The 24,743-nt window shown below is 40.1% G+C and overlaps 1 protein-coding gene across 2 annotated transcripts; it reads right to left on the reverse strand.

Moving 5' to 3' along the window:
• BDH2 (3-hydroxybutyrate dehydrogenase 2) lies at window positions 1–20,585 on the reverse strand. Of its 2 annotated transcripts, XM_023220121.2 has the most exons (10): window positions 20,464–20,585; window positions 16,876–16,967; window positions 15,942–16,020; window positions 13,514–13,610; window positions 12,264–12,372; window positions 7,540–7,600; window positions 6,402–6,515; window positions 3,417–3,475; window positions 2,628–2,720; window positions 1–319 (listed from the first exon to the last, which is right to left on the reverse strand). In XM_023220121.2, the coding sequence occupies exons 2-10, from the start codon at window positions 16,945–16,947 to the stop codon at window positions 266–268; spliced, it is 738 nt and encodes a 245-aa protein (XP_023075889.1). In that variant the 5' UTR covers window positions 16,948–16,967; window positions 20,464–20,585; the 3' UTR covers window positions 1–265. The 2 variants fall into 2 exon arrangements, with proteins under 2 accessions (XP_023075889.1, XP_023075890.1); XM_023220122.2 differs by lacking the exon at window positions 16,876–16,967 and having other exon boundaries at window positions 20,464–20,537.
• Between the last annotated feature and the right edge of the window lie 4,158 nt (window positions 20,586–24,743).

Raw genomic sequence — 24,743 nt, forward strand, 5'->3', positions numbered from 1 at the left:
CTTACAAATCGAGATTTATTTTTAAAACTATTCTCTTGCTATGAGTTCAATATTTTTATTTCTTTACAATTATTTCAGAAGAGATTACAAAGAGATTAATATACCGAAAGAATCAGACTCTTGCAAACAGTGACATCATTAAAAAGGGCTGATTTTCATTAACATGTGATTAACAGGAAAGAGATGATTGGTGAGTTTTCTTCATAACCAGGTTCACTGTGGATAGGAAGGGGCTGCCTTCCTTCCCACCACGGAGATCCTAAAATCACAAGCTCCAGCCTCCATCAATGATGACAGGGTTACCAGTTACATAAGCAGACTGCAGTGATAAACACAAGGAGACAGAACAATTAACCAGGTTTGATACAGACTGTATTTTCAGATTTTCCTATGACTAGGATAACTAAACAATTTACTCTTGTCCTAACAGGAAACCTCACTTAAACACTTAATTCAGGGAAATCCAAATTAACGTTTGGTTGGTTGAGAACTGCTGAGTGTCCTGTGATCTGGAACTAAATGGCCTTTGGCTGGTGTCTAAGCGCCTGTCACTGTTAGGTATTTGGTCTCAGAATCCCCGAATTAAGGAACGGTGATGTATAGCCATTCCCCAAATTAGGATATAGACTAAAAGCACATTTTCATTTTGAAACTCAGAACTATTCAAAACTAGCTAAGTTTTATGCCACTAATAAACTTTTGAACATAAGTGTATCAGTCATAAAATGGTCATATTAATGACCAGTTTTAAAAAAAAAAGACAACATGTATTTAGTTGATCAATATAAGTGGATAATTCTAGGATCTGAAGCACACTAAATGTGTTTTTAAAATTTACATGAATAATAACTATAATCTATTAAGCTATAAAAATATTCTATTTTAGTTTCAGATATCCAAATCTTTATAAAACTGAGGGATTTAAAAAATAATTACTGATTTATTTCCATAAATTTTTCATTTTCTAGATAAGGCTGAAGTGATCTTTTTGGTAGAAGTTTAAAAATCTTCTAACTTAAAATGGATAATAAAAACTCAAACAGTCTAAATTCATCTAAAGCCTGAAACAATGGAAGAGGATGTAAGGACATCATAATGAATAAATTTTAAGAGTTCAATATATAAAAGCTGATCATATACAGTAGGTGAACTCGGGAGTTATTAGTCACTTTACCAAAGAAATACCTCCAACTCCCCCAAGTTCTCTTAAAAGGCAAGCTCTGTTACGCATATGAACTCCTCTGGAAACCTCTAAAAAGCCAAAGGTATTTTGTAGCACATTTCAAGCCAGAACACTTCCAAATATTTTGTAACCTAAGCTCTGGCTAACTAAGGGTAATTTAGCTTATCAGCAGTACCCAAATCAAATGAGCTCTTCTGAAGATATGGATTCAGAGAAATCACAAAGGCTCATGTGCTTCTCCTTTAAACATTTGTTTATTAATCTCCCCAGCTATTAACCATTGTTGTTAATAGTTGGGAGAAGTTCTGAGAAGAAACTGCACTGTTATGGAAACATTTCAATCCCTGTATTTGTCACATTCACAAACTATCTGGTGTGCACCAAGTTACTGAGAAGAGGAGTTATCAGTTGTTCCCTCCTCACTTCCACCTAGTCCCCTTTCCTTCCTCTTCTCACACATTACAGTTCCTTGTTCACGTAGTATTCAGAGACATAAAACGGAGGAGGAGGTTCTTGTGTTTTATACCTTATAAACATCATTTTTGCTTTCATCTTAAGCCATTTAAAAGTATACAATAGCCATTAAGGAAAAAACTGTTAAACAGATGCAAAGTGGAAGAGATTAAATTAGGAATTTCCATACACAATGACAAACAAGTAAGAATTTTTAAAAATATGTATTTATTTTGAGATAAAGTCTCTCTCTGTTGCCCAGGCTGGAGTGCAGTGGCGCAATCTCGGCTCACTGCAGTCTCCGCCTCCCTGGTTCAAGCGATTCTCCTGCCTTAGCCTCCCGAGTAGCTGGCGTCTGCCATCACACCCGGCTATTTTCTGTTTTCAGTAGAGACGGAGTTTCACCATATTGGCCAGGCTGGTCTCAAACTCCTGAACTCAGGTGATCCGCCTGCCTCGACCTCCCAAAGTGCTGGGATTATAGGCGTGAGCCACCATGCCCGGCCATAAGTAAGAATTAATAGAGAAAAAAGAGCCAGTGGAATTCTCCCAAATAAGTCACAAGTAAAACTAAAACGCCACATGCCAATTCTGTGTCCACTGAACACAAATCTACTTATTCTTCTCCCCATTTCACTTAAAGCTCTTAAAATCCTAGAGGTTCATTTGTTTGACTTGAATTTAATCAGGGTTTCCCCAGTTATAATTTTTGAAAGGAACTGTCTCTCAGAAAATTGAGCACTTTAACTTTTTTAGTCCTCCTTTTTGTTTGCTACAAGATTTTATGTAAAGCTGAATAAGGAAGAGTTAGTGGCTCAGATCAAAGTGGTCTTTCTTTGAACAAATTAAATGAGAACTTATCCCTATCTTATAAATGTAGCATCTTAGCATATATATGCCATAAACTCTCTAAAATGATATTATTTTGATGAGCAAATTGTGGTCAAATGTGATTGAGGACAGTGAACTCCTTGGGAAGAATAGCGCTTACTTCATCAGAAGCCAAATACACGCAGAGCATGGCTATTTCTTCTGCAGTTGCAAATCTTCCCGTCTTTTGTCTCTTCAGGAAATCATTCCGTGCCTGTGACCAGAGACCATACCAGACATCAGTGATGGGAGCAGCTGTATTTGCTCACCTGCATCTTCTTCAAGGAGTTAAAGGCAAGAGAATCCACTGGCTTGCTGCCTTGATGAATAATCAGCTAGGGTTATGGTGATTCTTTCGCCAAAGTTAATTGTTTGTGTTATATTAAAACCCACAGATATTGTGACAGATCAGAAAGATAATATTAAAGGACGAAGGCATTATTTTTTTCATCTTCAAAAGTTGTGGTAAAGTATACAGAATATAAAATTCACTATCTTAACCATTTTAAGTGTATAGTAGTTCAATAGTGTTATGTACACTTACACTGTTGTGCCACCATCACCAGTGTCCATCTCCAGAACTCTTATTTTTATTATTATTATTTTTTCTTAGAGACAGAGTCTTGCTCTGTTGCCCAGGCTGGAGTGCAGTGTTGTGATCATACCTCACTGTTGTACCTCAAACTCCTGGGCTCAAGCGATCCCCCAACCTGAGCTTCCCCAGCAGAGCTCTTTTCATCTGACAAAATGGAACCTCTCTACTCATTAAGCGTTAACTACTCATTTCCCTCCTTCCAAGCCCCTGGCAACTACCATTTCACTTTCTGTCTCTATGAATTTGTCTGCTATAGGGATGGAAGAGGGTATTTATTAACCAAAGGTTTAAATACATTTTAAATGCTAGATATACCTCTTCAGGATTTCCTCTGGCTTGTATTCTTTCTTGTAGAGATGGGGTATCAACCGTTCCTAAATCAAAGGGGGATATTCAGCTTGGTTACTCACTTAAACTGAAAAAGAAATCAACAACTAAACTTCCTTTCCATATGATACAACAATCAGTGAGATTCTTCTCCTTGACTTAAAATGACAACTTTACATCTGCCTGCCTGAGGCCTCTTATTTAATAGGCTTATAACTTCTTCAATAACATTTCTATGATTTTAAAAATACAGACTATGATTCTTTGTGAGACTATGTAGGGACACTGGATGAATCACCCAGCATTCTCAAGGACATATATTTTAGTCACATTGCATTTATATGATGCTTTATGGATTTTAAATACTTTTATATACATTATATCAGCTAATCCTCACAATAAGCCTGAGATGTAGATAAAACCGTACAAGCACTTTGCCAGCTTAAGGAGCCAGTTTGCCTCAATGATCTCAAAACCATTCTTTGCTGTCAAGTTCATTGTGGGATCTTTGGGGACAATCCCATGGCTACCACAGTCCTTACCAATTCAGGTGGCACTAAATTTTTCTTAGCACCTTGCCTATTTTCATTGTTTCAAATTCCAACTTTTAACCACAGTTTCAAGTTTTTAATCAAAAATATAATTTAATATAATTTAAAGTTATTTTACTTTAAAAAAGAAAAATAAGAACAACACTAATATTTTAAAATTCCACTTAGTTTATGGTCTCCTAGAGCAAGTTACCCAGACTTTTTTGTTAACTGACATAAACTGTACATTCTCTGTAGAGGGCCCTTTTCTCAGACTAAAGAGTATTCTGGCAAATAATGTGATCTTTCCGAGGCGGTAACAAATGGTTTTACAGTCATACTTCACCCTTAGATCATGTTCTTGAGAGTACCATAGATTTGATCTTTGTTCAGAAAACATTTCTTAATTTTAGCATCATTTGCTATTTTTTCTGATGAAGCAGGAAATCTTCAAAATCAGAAAGCCTGACTCCGTTTTGGAACCCCCTCTGTAGGTTGGTTATCTGTCTCTTGTCACATTTTACTATAAGTGGCCAGCACTTTCAAGACTCTGGGTAGAAATCACCTTAGCTAGATCACCCAGTTCATTAGTAACATCTTCTGCCTTCACACTACAGGCAACAGTGTTGATGTACTTTCTGAAACTGTATGACAAAGATCCTCTTTTATCTAATTTTCAATAATATTTTCCTCACTTACCTCAATAGCCTCCTTGAAGTCCACAGTTTTACCAACAGTGTGCACCTCAAGCTTTCACTAACAGTCTCTTCAGAATCCTTACAGCTTTAACAGCTTTCTCCCTCTGAGGTAAATGAACAGCATGTCTTACATATGACTGGTACTAATGGCTATTAAATAAGAACTGTAGAGCCAGCCCATGCCTTTAGAGGATTCCAGTGTCACTGGGTTCAGCTGTGTCCATGGCACAGACATACTATGCCAGGGTCTACACAAGTCTGGCTGGAGATTTGTGACTATACAACCATCAGCAGCATCTCAGACATACTCAACCCTCCTCAAGTTTTCTTCTGTGATCGGTTCACTGAGTCACAGCTAGTTCCTTGTTCCAAAGAGTTTGATAACATATTTTCCAATCTTCTGATAAGTCAAGTCGCTGAAACAACCACATTTTCCAAATCATTTTACCATTTATTCCACTGGGTAAATGGCACAAGAATAGCTAGACTCAAGTATCACCAGGATGTACATCAAAACCCAGTGAAATGATCTCTCATGTATTCTTCTTTTTCTTAGCATTACCTATGTTTACATTTCTGTTCCAAGAAAAATAAAACAGAACATCTCAATCGCTGAAATTCTGTAGCATGGGAGATGTTTAGTTTTCCCTCTTTAAGTCAGTGGGTTTCAACTGAAGATTCAATCAGAATCTCCTGTGGGACTTTCTAAACACCACAATTCTCTCCATGAACTCCTTCCCTAAATTCTGGCACGCCCTTCAGGTTTGAAAGGTCCCCAGGTCATATTGAAATGTTTCCCTTTCACACACCATCCCCCATATCAATTGTGCACTACTGAGGGAAACCTTGATCCTGGATATGCAATAATTTCTTTTTAAAGAATATTATAATCCTTATTAGATACCTTATGTTCCTTTTAGATTGGTAGAACCGGGTAAAAGTACATATCAATTTAATAAACACATCTATGGTTATTGTGAAAATGAGACACACCCATGGTTATTAAGAAAATGAAAGTTCTGCTTTTCTTCTTTCCTTTGTGTGAGGGATTGTCACACCTTTCTTGGTAAAGAGGCAGATAAAAAATATTTATAACTTTGAGAGTCATTTTATCTGTTGCAATTGTTATACTAAACTCGGCCTTCGTAGCCTGAAAACAGCCATAGGCAATAACATAAGCAAATTGGATGTGGAAGTGTTTCAGTAAAACTTTGCTTACAAAACAGGTGGTGACCCAGATGTGGCCCATAGGCCATGGTTTGCTGGCCCCCTTTTTATAGCATAAAGGAAGATTAATGCCTCCTTTTTATTTATAGGCTACCTCAGTGGTTGAAATGATTTTAGTGGATCCTTGTGTTTTGGAAGACTCCCCTTACTTTTTCCCTGCTGTCCTGTGAGTGTGGTCTATTTTCATCTTTCCCTTGACATCTTTCCCCTGAAAAGGTCAACCCTGGTCTGCTTCCCAACAGCAAGCCTGGCCAACTATGTCTCTTAGCCACTTGCTTCTGAATTGTCCAACACATTTAAGCCTTTTGCATCTGTGGCTCGTTCGCAGTGGCTTAGGATCTCCGTCTCAACTTACAACTGTACTGTTATCTTAATAAGCCCAGCCCTCACCCCCTTTTTCTGAACTTTTTCCCAGAATACAATATAACATGTGGCAAATAAGCTTTTATAGATATCTTTCACGGTGGCAAACACAGTGTCAGAAGGCCAAGTTCACAGCCCTGCAGTGCCTTACTCACCTGGGCACACACAGTTGCACCTGATGCCCTGCTGGATGAAATCTGCAGCCACAGATTTTGTGAGGCCAATCACGGCTGCCTTGGTTGTGCTGTACACACATCTGTTCACAACTCCTGCGGGTGGAGGAAAGGTTCAACAATTGAAGGAATAAAAAACTGTATTTTCCTTTAGAAAGGTAGCACAAATAAGTTTTCCCAGTAGCCATTTTCATGCTTTCTCCCACATTTCTCCCCTCTTAAAAAGATTGATATCAGATTTTTTTCCTTTAATAGTCAGTTTCTGGATCTAGGGAAATAATATCAGTATAGGCACAACTTAATTGAGACTTAATTGAAATTCTGAACTTATTTAACATCGGTAGTCTTAGTTTCTCACCATCAGTTGCCGTAACTCTTAGGCAGATTCCCAAAGAAAATAAAGATTAATAGCAAAACAAAACAGTAAAACAGGACGCCTAGGCACTTCTTTACATTCCTCTCTTCTGTATGTTGAATATGTGTATCCTTGCAAAGAGAAGAAATGTTATCTCAGCAGTAACTATTTCATTTTAAACTCACAGATCCAACTATGCCAGATTGTGACATAACCCACATTTTACACTGCTGCCCTTGTCCTTCAACTTGACTTCTCGCTGACGGCTCAGATCAACTGTCTTTGTGAAGCATTCCACAAACTCACAGGCAGTTATTTCCCTGTATTTTGACAAAGCTTTGTACAAACCTCTGTTATATATCATCACACTGGAGAAGATGATGTTTGCTGCCTTGCTCCTAGTTTTGGACTGTGAATTCTTTTAGGGGCAGAGCACATACTGGTGCTTAATACACTATTTTAAATTAATTAAATGTTAAATGTTTCTTTCTCCCAGTTTGATGTTCATTTCCATATCCCTTAGAAAGAATAAAAGGGAGGCAAAAAAAAAAAAAAAAACCCATATTTTAATTTAACTTTACCACTGGCTCACATCTAGAGCAAAAGATCTGTGATTAAGGAACTTAATACCAATTTTGAAAAAAGCACTTTTGAAATTATTTCAGTACTTGAAATTATGATCTCTGCTATGCCTGTTCCCAAACGCAGAGCTTTTAATGATGTGTGTGTATGAGCATCGCAGTCCTCAGAGGGAGACAGACCCACCTTTGATGCTGGAAGCCACAGAAGACATGTTGATAATATTGCCAGATTTCTGAGCAAGCATCTGCCAAAACAAAACAAAACAAAACAAAAATCCACTTCATGTGCTAAAATACTACCTTTTAAAAAGATTTGCATTTTCTTAGGGTTTGCAGAATGAATTTAATTACTGTATTAGGTAGTCACATTAAACAGTATTAAGCAGTCTTGACAGTGAACCCAAAACACCTCATCAGCTATTGCTGGGAAATGATAGCAATGTGACCGCACTTACTGGCATTTCTCAGGGAGATTACCACCTTCCCATGGTACAAGAATGTCAGCAAGACTACGAATGAATGCTGACTTAAATGAAATGCAAATAAATGTTGTTATTATGTGTTACTGATGTTGGGAAACTTACTCCATTCAACACATATTTTTTTAATACCTACTGAGGCCAGGTATTATGCTAGGTCCAGGAGATTACTGCCTACAGGAGGCAACCAGTCTGGTTAGTGGTTGACATAATCCACATCCAGCGACAGCAGAGACCTCCACAGAGATCTAACAGCAGGGTGAGGGCAGAAAGGGAGCAGTTCAGGCTGGGCAACACTCAGAGGGGACCTCCTGAGGGGGACGGATACAGGCTGAATTTTGAACACTAGAGTATTAGTCAGAAAAATAGAAGAAAAGGATGTTTTGAGGAGTGGGTACACAGGTATAAAGGTTCCATCGGGAACTGGGAGGAGGGGCTGGGTCTGGCTGGAATGCAGGGTATAGAAGTAATGATGCTGCAGAGGTCAACAAGGGCTGAATTTAGAACCTGGGTCTTACCCTGAAGGCAATGCAGTGACATTGAAGGGTTTAAAGCAGAGGAGGAGTGGCATGTTCAGACTTGGGGATTACAAGGATTAGTCTGGTGCCCAGAGACTAGTGGAAGGTGATGCAGGGTTCAGGAAAGAGTGATAAAGGTGGAGCTGCAGAAATGTCTATGGGTAGCTGAGGAGGAGAGGGCTGAGGCAGGATGGACGGGACCTGGTAGATGGTTGCTGCAGGGAGGGCGGGCCTCACCAATTTAGGGCAATGTTTCCTAAGAACACCTTCTTCAGAATTCCCCCACTGAAGTGTGAATTTATTAAGATGAGGGTCTTTGGCTGTTTTGTCCTCCTAGACAGTGTACACAGTAGGCAGTCAATAAATGTGGATGAATCGGAATCTCCTGAGGTGCTAGTTTAAAACACAGATTGCTGGGCCCTGTCCTTTACCTGAATAAATATATAACAAAGAAAACTGTTACAAATTTAAAAATGTTTTCAAACTTTACTAATTATAACATGCACATAGAAGTCTCAATAGGCAGCGTAAAGGGCCAGAGAAAAAAATTGACTTCTGTTGGGATGAGTTTCTTGAGCAGCTTTTAGAAAAAGAGGTGTAGGAAAGGGGAAAGTGAATGATTGAATGGATCCAGGATTGGTGTGGCCAAGATGATTGATTCCTTAGGATATTCTTCTGACTTTGTTCTGAGATTTAGCTTCTAATTACCCCTAAAAACAGAATCTAAAGTAACCCAAGGCACTTTGCTGAATGGACTAAGTGGATTCAAGGAGAGGCTGATTGTAACCCAACCAAGTTAAAGAAGACAGCAGGGGAAATAATAATGTTTAACTCAATTGTGTGTTTTACATAATAAAGAGGACCATAATGAAATGGGGTTCTCATAAAAAGTGTCAAAAATGTTGGTCAAGCGCAATGATGTTGAAAAATAAGCCTTAAAATTCTTCTTTCTTATCCAATTTAGCAAATAGCATTCCCCATTAAAAATACATATAGAATACATATACTCCAATTTAATACATAAAGATGGGTCATTAAGTAAGTCAATCTCTAGTCCTCTCTAGAAATGCAATATTATCTCAGGCAAAACCTTAGAATAAAGCCATCTAAGAGATGTTACTGCTGTCCCCTAACACTTGCGCTCTCCATTCAACCAAATTCAACCGAGGTCCCTCTCTGCTTCTAGAGCCCATAGTCGGTGCCTGTTCCAATGCTGCCTTCCCAGTCCAGGTCAGGAGCTGTTGTCATAGTGTCAGGCTCTCCCTGGCTCCCCATGCAATAACCCTCTCTGGCAGGCATGACTATAAAGTGAAGTGCCTGGTACATAGTACTGCTATCTAGGATTGATCTCTCAGTAGCTAAGGTAGGAGGTAGAAATACCCGCTTAAGAGTCCATGGAGCTGTATCTAGTTAGTCTTATTCTGACCCAGCCCTTCCGTCTCCATTGGCCAGAGCTCAGCCCCTAACCCTAGTGAAACCTGGCCACTTGGGTCTCCAGTGGTTCCTGCTGGACTAACAACCTTGATTCATTTATTTATTTGACAAATGTTTGCTGAGCACCTCTATATGCTAAAAACTCTTCTAAGATATAGTGGGGGAGGAGGAGGCAGGAAGCAAGCAAACAAACTAACCCAAATAACAAAGATATCCCCAAATCTTTGCCCTAATGAATCTTCTCTTCTGGTGGAGCTTGGATTCTGCACTAACCTCTTCTTAAAGTATTTTCAACTTGTTCTCTGCTTTTTGACTGATCTTCCAGTCTTGGAATGCTTTCCTGTGTATCTATCCATGAACAAAAGTTTCCTATGAGTGTTCCTATGTTCTGACCAGCTGACTTTCCAGATCTGCCTAGACTCCAAACCCCGGCTTCCCCTGGAAAGTTCTAACCTGGGATATGTGCATCATAGTTAATGATACAGAGGATCCTAGATAATTATGGCTGGGAGTGATTGTGTAATCTATCATCCTTATTTTTTAGCTAAAAGAAATATGTACTTGGGAGGGTACAAGTGCCATCTCTATGGCACATGGCCAATTAGGGACAGGGCGCAGACTGCACCTAAGGACTTCTGATGACAGAGTCCAAGACCAGGATTCGATTTTGTCAGGGTCACTTTAAACAAGTGGCACTAGAACCTTCTAATACCACATCCCTGCCATTAACATCTCTTGGGATTTTTTTTTTTTTTTTAAACAAATCTGTGTTTTTGGCTCATATGGATCATTGTTAAGATGTTGTAAATCACAAGCAAACTCACTAGTTTGCAAGTTCATGTTTGTATATTTTAAAAATTAACACAAGTTTACATTTCAGCTCCACTGTACTCCACACCTACTTCCTTTACTAAAATTTGTAAAGCAGTTTAGAGCCTGGTTTTGCAAATGAGTCTCATGCATGTGCAATAGTCTTAACCACAATGACCTAAGCTTTCCTCCTATACCATAGACTCTGGTCTACCCCTGTAACCTATGCAAAGGATCTGTCTTCAAAAATATGTTCGTGTTCCAAATAATATAGATTCTCATAAACTCCAAAGAGGCTAGAAAAGCAACTTACATTTAAAAAAAAACAATTTGTTATAAAAATTTGCTAGTTCAACATTCTGTGGACCCACCCCAAAATCCCTTCTAGGCACTAAACAAGTAGATTTTTCAAAGTTCCTTCATTACTAAGTCAGTCTCCAATTTTCCTGTTAATGTTCATCTGGAACCTTCTTGACATTAGGTTGAATATTCAGAGTAGAATATCAGCCCTGCTGTGCCATTAACAAAGCTCTTCTCCTGCCCTGACATGGACAGGACATCGAATCCAGCTGGGACAGAAGGGAAAAGTGGTTCTTCTGCATTTCACTAGGTTCAATTTATAACCTTGAGTTGAGCTGGCTGTGTACCCAGTCTACCCCTTTCATTGTCTCAGCCTGTGCTGTCTGCTACCACTGGTTTATAAGTTCATTTGAAGTCAGGGACGTATGTTGCTCATATTTATACTCTCCTAGAGCACCTTATATAGTGATTTATGCCAAGAGGCGCTTAATGCCAGTTTATAAAATAAAATTTAAAACATTGATGCATTGTTTGAAGGCTTGAGAATTCAAGGGAAGCAGGCCCAGGAGGAACGTTCTCTTGAGCACACACTTTCTCTCACCTGCCCAGTACCACTGTGGTTCAGATCAAAACAAGAGCAAAGGGAGAAGTTTCAGGGTAGAGAAAAGCAATGGAGTACATCCATCTTGAGAGTGTGAGCCTAAACTGAAATTCACGAAGGGGCTCAACATCCAGGCTTCAAATCTTGGTTCTAACCATGTGCTAGTTGGGTGACCTTGAGCAAGTTGCCTAAACTCTCAGTTTCATCTTCTGAACAATGGATGAGATAATAGTACCTACCTCATAGGATTATTCCAGTCTTGTGTGCCTCCCTGCTGTTACCTCTCCTGGAATCCTCTCTCAAGCTACCTGAATGATCAGCTCTCTCACTTCTTTTGGACTGCTATGACAGTTTCACCTTCGCAGTGGAGTCCAGAGAGGCCTCATTGATATCCTAGCTTCTTTCTCTTCATTATACTTAAAACCACGCCACATATTCTGTGTCTATTTGATTACTAATTGTCCCATCTCACCCCCAATAATGGAACCTGCCTTATCGAAGGCACGTTGTTTAGTTCACTTGTGTGTCTTCTGTGCCTAGAATGGAGCCTGGTGTGTGGAAAGTGCTTAATAAATATTCCTTGAGTGGATAAGCTGGAAGGTTAAATAGATTAATTTATGTGAAATGCCTTGATATCAATGTTCAATGCATGTTAATCATTATGTTAGTTATTATCACTCTTCAGCACATGTGGGAATCCCCTCTGTGTGCCCAGTACGGAGACCTAATGTGGTGCTTATCCTGGTGGTGGTGGTGGTGGTCTTACTTTAGGAAGGAATGCCTTGATCATCAGGTACATGCTGCGCACATTGAGATTCATCGAGAAGTCCCAGTCTTTCTCCCCACAATCCAGGACTGTTCCATGATGGACAAAACTAGAAGAGTGATTAAACAATGGAGGAATAACTGCCATTAAAATTTTTTCTATTCCATTTGCTGATTATTTCTGTTGTCACTTAGTGACTTAGACCACTGTCTCTTTCCCTGATCAAGACTGAATATATCACTTAGTATATCACATTAGTAAGAATCCTGACAACTTAAGCTAGAAATGTCATCTGAAAACAAGATCCTTCTTGTTTTCCAAACAAAAGTATGGTCACTGAACATAAGAAGCTTTATGCTAATTGTGCTGGAAACATCAATGCCATTAAAAGCCAACAACAAATAAAGGAGAACAGGGCTGGGCATGGTAGCACACACCTGCAGCCTCAGCTACTTTGAAGGCTGAGGCAGGAGGACCACTTGAGCCCAGGAGTTCTAGGGTGCAGTGAGCTATGATCATTCCACTGCCCTCCAGCCTGGGAAATCCAGACAAACCCTGTCTCAAAAACAAAACAAAACAACCTCCCCCCCCCGCCAAAAAAAAGACAGAGAGAGAGAAAAAAAACCACCTGCCCTATTTGCCTATTTGATTCCTATTTCAAGAGCAACAGTGCCCTCAGGTGGCACAGATTTAGAATTCTCAAGGGAAATCAAAATTGCAAGGAAAACAAGTGTCTCAACATCTCAGAACAGCAACGTGATATTGCTAGTGTTCTAACATATTGAGAGATGTTAGCTTGTTGTAAGAGAGATGTTAAGGCAGAACAAAACAAACCCTTAAAGTATCCTTCACTGTTTTTCAAGTTACATTTTCTGACGGAAGCTTCCTCAACATTGGAACCCTTGCTGATTTGGTCCTCCAGACCCAAATTACGTAATTAATTATAAAATATTGTTGGCTGTGACTTCCATGTACCAAAGTTCTGCCAGTTCAATCAGAATGTCAGTTTCATGACAGCAGGAACAACATGATATATTTCTACATCCCCTACATGGCTGAAAATTTAATAGATGCTTAAAAACTAACTTTGCTAACTATCTTTTCATGTTTCTGGGTGTATTCTTATATGAATACACCCTTATATGAGGAAGACTATATATGAATGATTTTGCCATATTGTCAAAATTCTTTGAATGAAAGTCATAGAAAACTTTCTGTAAGGAAAGTGAAATTAAAAAGTTAGACATTACCCAGCAACATTAAAGAGAACATCAAGTCTCTCAACTTCATTGGCAAACTGATCAATTTGTTTCTTCTTTGTGACATCAAGGACACGAGTTTGAATGCCTGAAAAATAAAACAAGAGGCACTATTCCTAAAAGTATTTAGCCTCGAAGGTTTAGCTCTTTTGAAGTGTGAAGTGTGAAGATTGCAATATCTATCCAGCTAGGCTTCATAGATTGCTGACCTTCTTACTAGGGTCTTAAGAATCTTCAGAGTCTCATTAGTGAACATAAAGTCCCATCTGGACTCCTCCAATAACCCATCCATCCCTCTTCCTTCCTCTCTGTCCATTTTCCAAGTTGAATAATAATGGTCCTTTCTGAGTAAAGGCTTTATAGTAAAGTATGACTGGTGTACATTAGATATTTCTCAGTAAGCCAGCAGTAATAACTGAAAGTGGGCTCGTTTGAGCCTATCCTTCCCCTGCCAGAGACTAGGTTGCTGGTACCTATACAGTAATGCAGAATTTTGTCTGAGTGAGGGGTAGGGAAGAGCAAGGGTTCTGGAATAAGAGACTGTTTCTATTTGTGAGCTTCCCCTTTATATCATTTCCATTATTTATTAGAAATGACTCTGTTATTCAAAGGTATCCAGTCAAATACATGTATTTCTGGACTAAACTGCAAGGAGAAGAAATGAGGGAGTCAGAAGAAGGGATGACACACTTGAAGGCTAGACATGAGAAATCTGGCATGGCTGGAGCCTGAGAGATACACACTCTACTAGTTACTGAGAAACTCCAAAGAATGTCTAACAAAAGCAGCAGTCATCATTATAAATATATACACATATTATTTATAATGTGCATAATATATTATAATATATAGTAATATAATTTATAATATATACGATGTGTTAATATGTATACGTATAATATGTAATATATGTATAATATGTATATATAATTATTTATAATTTGTATTATATTTTATAATTTATAACATATATTATAAATAATATGTATATGGTTTATTTTATTTTGGGGGAATATAGAAAGAAAAGATTAATAAAGAAAGGGAAGATTGAAATTTTGTTTCAGAAACACTTCCTTATCTCTGTGCTTTCCCAGTGCAGCGGCTTTACTTTGACTTGTTGGGATTATAATTCAACATATTCCAATTCAATTAACTAATTCAGGGAACTAATTGCTGTTTGATTATGTAACCTGTTGTATTTTGCTGGAAGGGTTAACTTTCAAATAGGTTCTCTGTTCTGATGTCTTTGGATAAGTAAACTGTAATTAAAATCCCTTGATGTTGGAGTTTGGTTTAGTGGGGTGAAGAAGTGGTGGTGCATACCTAATAATCTGGGGAATCTCTTAGGATTTCTCATGATGATGTGTGATTTTAGGGCTGAGCTTTCTCCAGTACGGTAGCTACCAGCCACATGTGGCTACTGAACACTTGAAATGCAGCCAGTCTGAAATGAACTGTGCTGCAAGTATAAAATACACATGAATTTTAAAGATTTAGTATGAAAATATTGAGATGTTGGTCAAAGGGTACACTCTTGCAGTTATAAGACTTAATGTACAGTACAGTGACTATAGTGATTAAGAATGTACTGTATACTCAAAATTTGCTAAGAGGGTAGATCCTACGTATTCTCAGCACACACACACACAGAGGTAACTAAATGAGGTAATGGCTATGTTAATTAGATTGACTGTAATAATCATTTCACAAGGTATTTTACAACATATATGAAAACATGTTGAACATCTTGAATATATGCAATTTTTATTTCTCAATTATACCTCAAAGAAGAGAAAATTAAGAGAAAAGCTGCAAAGAAAACTAATGATTGAAGTTTGTAAGAAACTTCTAATAATTTAAATAAAAAATTTAGTAAGAAAAAATTAAAATGTTCCATTAATTTTTTAACTTGAGTGCATGTTGAGATTATATTTTAGATATATTGGATAAAATAAAATATAATATTAAATTAACTTTCACTTGTTTCTTTTTACTTTTTTAATGTGGATACTAGAAAATTTAAAATTACACATGCGGCTCACGTCATGTTACTATTGGACAGGGCTGTCCTAGAGGAGGAGGGCACAGAAGTGAAAAGCTTCATCAAAAGTTCACCTAACAACTAGTAAATTTTCACAATTTTCACATGTAAGTTTGTAATTAGGAACTGAATCCCTCAATGTGTTGGCTAAATAAAGGATTTTTAAATTATTCGTCCTCAAATTTTTTTTATGCATGTAAGTACACAGATTTTTGTCTGTAGGTTCACAAAATATAGATTTCATATCAGAGTGTGCAAATCTAAAAAGCAGGGCAGTGGAGCTCAGTAGCTAAGGAATTTTCTTTCAACATGTGAGTGCCATGCTTTATAATACCTTGCAGACAATGAATCCCAAGTTCAAGCTGCTGAGTTGCTTACCCGGGTACTTTTCCAGTTCCTGAAGCTTGGACTCATTAATGTCTGTGGCTATGACTTTGGCACCTTCTCTTGCAAAAGCCTAGTAGACACAAAGTACAAATACATCCTTTGTTTACTTGAATAAACTATGCTAGTGAATGGAACATCATGTGGTCTTTTTCTCCCTTATCTTATTTTCATTGTTCTTTTCCCCATAAGATAGCTAGAATTTCAAACTATCTAGTCTTATCCCTTCTCCATTGTTATTATTTTTATCATTAATTAGAACAATGTGACATACATTGTACCTGTCATCTGACTTAGTTCCTTTAAGTAGTATGAAACAAAACAACGTTTTTTAAAAAATGACAACTGTTTTTAATACTCTCAAACTACTGATCTTCTATAATGAGACTATATCATTTCTGAGTTTGAGTTACTAAACTCCAGATAATAAGATAAGAATTGGTTGTTTCAACACTTTTCCTACCAAGAGTATGATAGTGGTTTTATAAATGTCAAACGATACCCTGCCATTATACTTAAGGTACAATATTAGCTCAAGAGGGGTACATAATGTAACAGAAATTGATATAAATCAGGAGACAAAGGTAACCTGTCTTATAACTCTGGAGTCACATATCTAAACTGACACAATTTCAGAAAGCTGTGTAACCCTGTTGGCTGTCTGTAGCAAATTTATTATGATGCAGAGAAACTGAAGTAGACAAATTTCTCAGAGTCAATGGTTATCAGTGATGTCATGTACTAAACATGAGGTATTCATTCCTTTATCTGCCTGGGGTCAGGAGTAGGGAACTATTTATTTATTTGTTTATTTCACAAAAGTAAAACAAAAAGCAGAGCAGAAGTAAACAACCATAGCATCAGTCCACATAATTCAGTATGTCAAGAGTTAGCAGGCAAACAACAAAGATAGTAACTTATAACTTACTAAGGCAGCTGCTCGGCCAATCCCCTGAGCAGCAGCTGTCAGGATGATGACTTTCCCATCAAGTCGACCCATAATGGAACCTGTAGTTTAATCTAAAGACATGTGTGTTTAATGGGTTATACTGTAGAACATGGTCTTGAGCAGGCAGTAACATCTAGAATGAATAGTTCAGTGTGTTCTTTTAAGAATAATTTAGTGAGTTCCTTCAGGAACTTGAAGATAGCACCTCTGTGCAAGTAGTCTCATCATCTGAATTCTCCCAGAATGTTTCCTCTACATACATAGCTTTGTATATCAAACACATTTAGCATAACGCACTGAAGTGATGACTGGTGACAGACATTGGCCTTTTTGTTTTGAGATGGAGTTTCGCTCTTGTCACCCAGGCTGGAGTGTAATGGCGGGATCTCGGCTCACTGCAACCTCTGCCTCTCAGGTTCAAGCAATTCTCCTGCCTCAGCCTCCTGAGTAGCTGGGATTACGGATGCCTGCCACAACGCCCAGCCAATTTCTGTATTTTTGATAAAGACGGGGTTTCACTATGTTGGTCAGACTGGTGTCAAACTCCTGACCCCAGGCGATCCACCCACCTCGGCCTTCCAGAGTGCTGGGATTCCAGGCGTGAGCCACCGCACCCAGCCCAGACATTGCACTTTAACCTACCTCACCCTTCAGTACCTGGAGAGGACAGCCTCTGGTGCTGACATTATTCACTACCACCATCATTCTCTCCATGACCCCTGCACACATTACTCTGGCATTATTTGTGTCCTTACTACTCAGGGCTGCTTTTTGATTTCTCTTCCATAAACTTGTTGAGGTTTGCACTATCAATTGCTTACGGTTTTTTCTTGTCTCTTGAAAAGATTTCATAGTTGGTCTCAGATATTCATCGAACAAAAAGGATGGAAAAATCAAATCACATCCAATACTCCCATTTTACAGAAGGGGAAACTGCTGAAACCTGCCCAATGTCACAGAGCCAGTCAATGGGAAAGCCAGAACTAAGATTTCCTGACTCTTTTGCTATGGGAACAGTCCAGCCCACAATGCTGCTGATCCTCGTATAAAGTTTAAGCTTGCAGTAGTAACACATTAACAGGCATAATCAGTAATTTCTAAAAGATTGAGAAACACTGACACAGGGGCTTATGTGCATGAGATATTTCGCTAGTGCTTGGATTGTAGATCACAAGGTGACAGAAAGAGCTAGTGGTGAGGCTGGGAGTGGAGAAGAGTCAAATGACCATCAAAAGAGGCTGTCTTCAAGGACACAAGCTCAAAGTCTTGCCGGGTTCTGTCATTAATGTGTGCCTCTGACCTCATATGAACTCACAAAGTGGCTGCTTTGGCCAAGGCATCATATCCACATTTCAGGCAAAAAGAAAGGGAGGAACAAAAGTCAAAAGGCTTTCAGAGAGGGCTCACCTTGCTACTTAAGAAGGAAACCGCCTTAGAAATTCCCACCTGCAGTTCATTTGCCAGATCTATGCTACTTGGCCACTCCTGGCTGCAAAGAGGTTGGGAAGTTGGGACTTTTGTTTTCAGCTTCGATAAAGTGAGGAACAGGGCAAAGTGAGTTGGATGGTGTTGATGAACCAACTTACAATACATGCACAACTAGCCTACACAAACACTCTGCTCCATTATCTGCCTGATTTTGTACAGGTTGATAGCCTTGCCTGGAGGGCTTCTATTATCTAGTCCATTCTCTTTGAACTTATCACAGTTCTCTCTTTAGCCAAACTTTTTTTCTTTTCTTTTCTTTTTTAATACCCAATATGCTCTTCCATTTCAAACCTCCACACTTGGTCCAATGTGCACATGGTGAAGGGCAGGTTACTCCTTGCCTACTCCTATAGGCAACAGCCACTGAAGGATTTATGGAAAGGGTGTGACGCAATCAGATTCGTATTTTGGAAGGACTGCTGTGGAGAACATACCTGGGCAGGAGCATGGTGTGCCATTAGGAGGCTTCTAGGGTTATCTAGGGGGTCGCTGGTGAAATAGCAGGCTGGAGAAAATAGCAGGGATGGAGAGAGATGTGGATTGCAGAAGTGTTTCAGAGATAAGAGATAGGCAGGGCCTGATCACCAATGGGGCTAATTTCAAAGAAAGGAGATTTGCCCAGTGTTTTACAGCTATAAATTCAAACCTAGGCCTTCTTGTTGCAGGTCCAAGGGAAGATCTCATGGAATTGTCTCATGGTACTCAAAGCCCTGAGGGCCTCTCTAAATCCTCACTGTGGCACCATAAGCCTGTGCCTTGCAGACTGCTGACCCCAGGAAGTAATGGACAATGAGGCGCAGCTGCTGCGGCATCTCTGCGCTTGTGCTTAGGCCACTTTCTTGGGCCCGTTACAGGGCAGTGGCTGAGCATGCAGGCTTACTAAGGCAGACCCATTTCTGGGAGACATAGAGCTCCTCCCCAATGGATGACTGGCTGGAGAAGCTCCTTACTACCTTGCTGAAGTTCTCTTAGACTGCACAGCTGTCTGGGATGCTTCCACTCAACCTGGCTTCCTGCTCTTCCTCCCTCGCAGGTGGACTTGCATCGAGGTCTGATGGCTCTCACAGCCTTACCTAGTTCTCTATTCATTCTCCCTCACACCAGCATTTCCCCTAATAAAATCCACGCATATTTAATTTTATCTTGGAGTCTGCTTCTTGGAAGAGCAGACTAACACAATTATGTAAGAACTGGCTCCAGGGATCAGCTTACAACTCACTGACTTCCTCTGAGTTTGTCCACATTTTTTTAGGCGATGGGGAAGCTGGGCTTTAACAGTGCCTGACCTACTTTGATGCAATGAATTTTTGCTTTTTTTCTTCTTACACAAAAGAGAAACTTTTGCTTTCAACATGGAATGATATACTTCAGAAAGATATACTTTATCTTTACCCTCCTTGAATCCTAAGCATGGTGTACAAAAAACTATTTTACAACACTGTCATTAGTGATATTGGGTGTATGGCCCTGTAAAACCTCCAGTCAAAGGTTTTGCTAGGAATCTTTGACACCGGAAGAAGCATTTCCAGAACCATTGCTGAAGCACAGAGCAGCCTTTCTACGCACTCTGAAAACCTCCTCTTAGCTGGCCTTCCTGTCTTTCTGGGACCAGATTTTGGGGTCAAAGCCTTAACATTTAATAAACTGTAATCTCAAACTAAAACAGATTTATTTAAGAAAACGAGTGCAAACATGGCCTGAAATGGTAAATCAAGGCATCTCTCAATAAATCCAATGTGAAAACCATACACGTTGGCTTCCTTAGTCCAAAAGTTGGAATTAAAATGTTGATTTTTGATTAGCAGATACATAAACAGCATATTCAGGAAGTCATTGTTTTCAAGAGCCAGGAAGAAAAATGTTCACTTAGGATACCGTAAGAATCCTTTTTTCTTGGGCTACTTTATAAAACATACATACGACAGAGTTTCAGGCTCATTAAAAACCCATCTTTACACTGATCCAGCTGCTCAGATTAATTTTGAAATAGGCAACATGCAGAACAAAACAACATCTAAAAATTAAACCTCCCCTCTTTCCTTTCTAAAGTTTCATTTCAAAAGTATTAGGAAATCTTACTTTAAGCAGCGAGGTGATGGCGTTCTCCAGAACCCGGTGGGAGCAACAAGCTTGGGACCTTTGTAAAGAAGAAAGTCAAGTGCTTAATAAAGCATGCTGGGATTTGTAGTTTCCCTGCTTTCAGCGTTTAGTGGCGCCATCCGTGCACTTTATAAATGTGTGTGCTGCCATCTAGTGGAGTTTAGGTAGAACTGTAAATTCCAAGTAGAAGGTGAAAAGTGGAAAAGCACCTTATAGCTTACTTAGGATGTGGAAATCATTTCCCTCACTTCCGTCTCTCCACTTCTCTGTTTTGTTTATGCCTACTATGTGCGGTGCCAGGGCAGACAAGATTGGCTAAGCTGGAAACTGCGTGTGGAAGATAGCAGAGCAACAAAATAGAGGGACCCCAGGTCACTGAAAATCCTGGAGCCTTCTTGGCACTTGGCCTGGACTGCTTTAAGGGAGAGAAATAAAAAAAATTCCTTTGTGTTTAAGATACAGTTGTGATTTTTATTTTTTTCATGCTCAGACTATTCTAACACTAATACACATTTAGTGGCAGAATGCCAGGAGCCTTACTACACTGGGAATGGGGTCGGGGAGAACGTGAAACTTGGATGACAGGGTGAAGGCTTAAAAGGGAACATGTTGAGTTAACAGCAAAAAACCCCAGTTTGGCTGAAGAGAACAGAGATATAAGGCCAAAAAGAAAGGACTAGATCTCATGAGCCCTCTAGGTTAGGAGAGTAACATGTGCTTTATCTGTAGTGCCACTGAGCAAAGTGATTGTGTAGGCTACTTGTATGTACTGTATAAATTGGTTTCCTCAGCACCCCTCCAACTCACTTTCCCCCTTTTCCACTTGTCAAAGTTGGAAAACAAAAGTCTCGACTTCATAGCCTTGTTTGTCGCTAAGGGTGGCCAAGCAGCATAGATCTGGCCAATGAAATGCAGGTGGGAATTTCTGAGGGGGGCTTCCTTCTTAAATAGAAAAGTAAGCCCTTCTGAAAGGCTTTTAGCTTTTGCTCCTCCCTTTCTTTTTGCCTGGAATGAAGATAGGATGTGTGGGACAGAGCAGCCTTTTAGTGAGTTCGTCTGAGGACAGAGGCACACATTAACGACACGGCCCAGCAAGACAAGGAGCCTGTGTCCTCCATGACAGCCTCAAGGTAACAACTCCTCTGGACTTCTTATGTGAGGACAATAAACTTTAGACTAGTGTTTTTCAGGTTTTTTGTTACATGGAGCTAAGTGATTTCTAACAGTCACAGTGGATAAGAACAAAGACTGTGGCGTCAGAAAGACTAGAGCAAGTCCCATATCTTTTTCTCACTAGCTCAGTGAGTAAATCACTTAAATCTCTGAACCTCTCATGTTTCTCATCTGTAAAATGAAGGTAAAATAGCACGTACCTCAGGGGTGTGGTGAGGAGGAACGACTAAGCCTATGAATCCATCAGCACAATGTTTGCCACACAGGTACTTAATATATGTTAGTGATTATTATGATGAATACATTTTTGGAGAAATTTAATTATAATGGATGGTAAAAGTTGCCCTTTTTAGTTCTTTAACAAACTGGACTTTCTGCATGTGTCCATACAAGGTCTTTGGTAAAATTGTCCCTCCTTGTTCCTTGTTTCAGCAACTTCTAACGCTGGCTCTAACAATCTGTAATCACATCTAGCTTTGCTCTTGCTTTACTAATAATGCCCTTTGACTTTTGAGGCTTTTGGAACAGACTATTCATGAGTATGAGAGTTCTCTAATCAAAGCCAACTCCAATGCTTTTTTTTTTTTTGAGACGGAGTCTGGCTCTGTCGCCCAGGCTGGAGTGCAGTGGCGCCATCTCCACTCACTGCAAGCTCCGCCTCCCGCGTTCACGCCGTTCTCCTGCCTCAGCCTCCCTTGTACCATGCCCGGCTAATTTTTGTATTTTTAGTAGAGAGGGGGTTTCACCGTGTTAGCCAGGATGGTCTCGATCTCCTGACCTCGTGATCCGCCCGTCTTGGCCTCCCAAAGTGCTGGGATTACAGGCCTGAGCCACCGCCCCCAGCGAATGCTTGTTGATGTAGCTTTCTTCAGCCTCCCTCTGTAATATTCAGCAATAATGCTTACTTGATGATAACAGCCTAAGTCACATGATATTGCACATACTTGCTTACCCATTTGTACTGTCAGCAGACTAAATTTCTTCAAGGGTGGGGACTATATGTTTTACTCCTTTACATTGTGATTAGGTCATATTAAAAGAATATTAGTGTTTGGACAAACGGAGGCAGGATGGTGCACTTCCGGGTTCTTCTTCACCACCAACTCTTCCCGTGTGTGCGAGAATGCAGCTGACGCCCGGGAAGGTGCAGATTAATCAGGCATGCACCAGGTGATGTCAATCCGAGGAGACCAAGATTTACCTGGTGGCACCTGCGGAGCCCCCCCCCCCTCCCCCGACATGCCTGTGCCCCGCCTATTGCCCTTCCACTCCTAGAAAAGTCGCTCCCAGCAGATGCTCCGGGGGTGGGCTTTCTCAGCCCCCACTCTTGTCGGGACTGTATTAGAAACTCCACCCGCCCCCCAGCTCCTGTCCCTGAAGCTAGATGACCAAAGAATAAATTTGCAGTTTTGCTTTTAGCCTTGCCTACTCGCTGGTTCTTTTGTGCCCACTCTGGTGGTCTTAGAAAAACAAATCAATTAGTTGCTTGTTTTCTTATCTACAATATGAGTTCCACATTGGTAGTGCCTTTCAGTGCCTAAAACAGTAATTGGCAGAGAGTAGATGCTCATTAAATATTTGCTGAGTGAATGGCAGTTTCATAGTAAGTTTCCTGAATATAATTCTGCCAGGCTCTCAAGACAATGTTTGTGATAGTTAATTTTAGGTGTCAACTTGACTGGATTTACGGATCCCCAGAGAGCTGGTAAGCATTATTTCTGGGACATCCGTGAGTGATTCTGGAAGAGATCGGCATTGGAATCAGTGAACTGGGTAAGGATCTTCACCCAATGTGGGCAGGCACTATCCAATTGGCTGAGGGCCCGGATAAAAAGGCAGAGAAAAGGTGAATTCTCTCTCTTCCAGAACTGGGACATCCATCTTCTCCTACCCTTGGATACCTGAACTCCAACCAGATTCTCAGGCCTTCGGACTTGGACTGAGCCACACTCCTAGTTTCCCTGGCTCTCCGGCTTGCAGACAGCCTATGGTGGGACTTCTTAGCCTCCCCAATTGTGTAAGCCAATTCCTCTAATAAACATCCTCTCTCTCTCTCTCTCTCTCTCTCTAAATATATATATATATATATTCCTCAACCTTCAATGGAGTTATATCCCAAAAGCCCATTAGAAATGGAAAATACTGTCAGTTGAAAAATGTATTTAATATACCTAATTCACTGAACATAGAGCTTAGCTGAGCCTACTTAAATGTGCTCAGAACCCTTGTTAGCCTACAGTTAATACAAAGCCTATTTTATAACAAAGTATTGACTGACTCTTGGAATTTATTGAACAGAGTACACTGAACAGTGACAGTTGTTTACTCGTGATCCCATGGCTGACTGAGAGCTGTGTCGTGACGCCACTGCCCATGATCACAGCAGAGTATTGCTAACTTGTGAAGAGCTCAGAATTCAAAGTATTCACTGAGTGCGTATTGTTCTCACATCGTCCTAAAGTCGAAACATCGCAAGTTGAACCATGATAAGTTGGGGACCATCTGTATATATTCTATTGGTTCTGTCTCTCTGGAAAATCCTAAGACAGATTTTGGTACCAGAAGAGGTTCTAGAGGAACGAATTTTTTTTTTTTTTTGAGACGGAGTCTTGCTCTGTCGCCCGGGCTGGAGTGCAGTGGCCGGATCTCAGCTCACTGCAAGCTCCGCCTCCCGGGTTTACGCCATTCTCCTGCCTCAGCCTCCTGAGGAGCTGGGTCTACAGGCGCCCGCCACCTCGCCCGGCTAGTTGTTCTGTATTTTTTAGTAGAGACGGGGTTTCACAGTGTTAGCCAGGATGGTCTCGATCTCCTGACCTCGTGATCCGCCCGTCTCGGCCTCCCAAAGTGCTGGGATTACAGGCTTGAGCCACCGTGCCCGGCCAAGGAACAAAATTTTAAGGATGAGTTTCCTGAGTTGGTTTTGGAGTTCCTGGAATTGGCTCTCTAGTCTGATTAGATTTGAAAATGCTAAAGGCTCTACTTTTTATTTTTGAGAAGGGGTCCCACTCTTGCACAGGTTGGAGTGCAGTGGCACCATCATAGCTGACTGCAGCCTTGAATACCTGGGCTCAGGCCTTCCTCCTGCC

Source organism: Piliocolobus tephrosceles, chromosome 3 (assembly GCF_002776525.5).
Source record: "Piliocolobus tephrosceles isolate RC106 chromosome 3, ASM277652v3, whole genome shotgun sequence".
In the NCBI taxonomy this organism is placed as follows: Eukaryota; Metazoa; Chordata; class Mammalia; order Primates; family Cercopithecidae; genus Piliocolobus; species Piliocolobus tephrosceles.

What these genes read in the sequence shown, in the direction of transcription:
- BDH2 (XM_023220121.2), bottom strand. Translation starts at nt 16,947, where the DNA reads ATGGGTCGACTTGATGGGAAAGTCATCATCCTGACAGCTGCTGCTCAG. An exon ending in GGAACTGGAAAAGTACCCGG is followed by an intron (nt 13,611 to 15,941) that starts GTAAGCAACTCA and finishes TTTATTTTTCAG; the next exon opens with GCATTCAAACTCGTGTCCTT. An exon ending in CCAGAGGAAATCCTGAAGAG is followed by an intron (nt 2,721 to 3,416) that starts GTATATCTAGCA and finishes CTCTGGTCACAG; the next exon opens with GCACGGAATGATTTCCTGAA.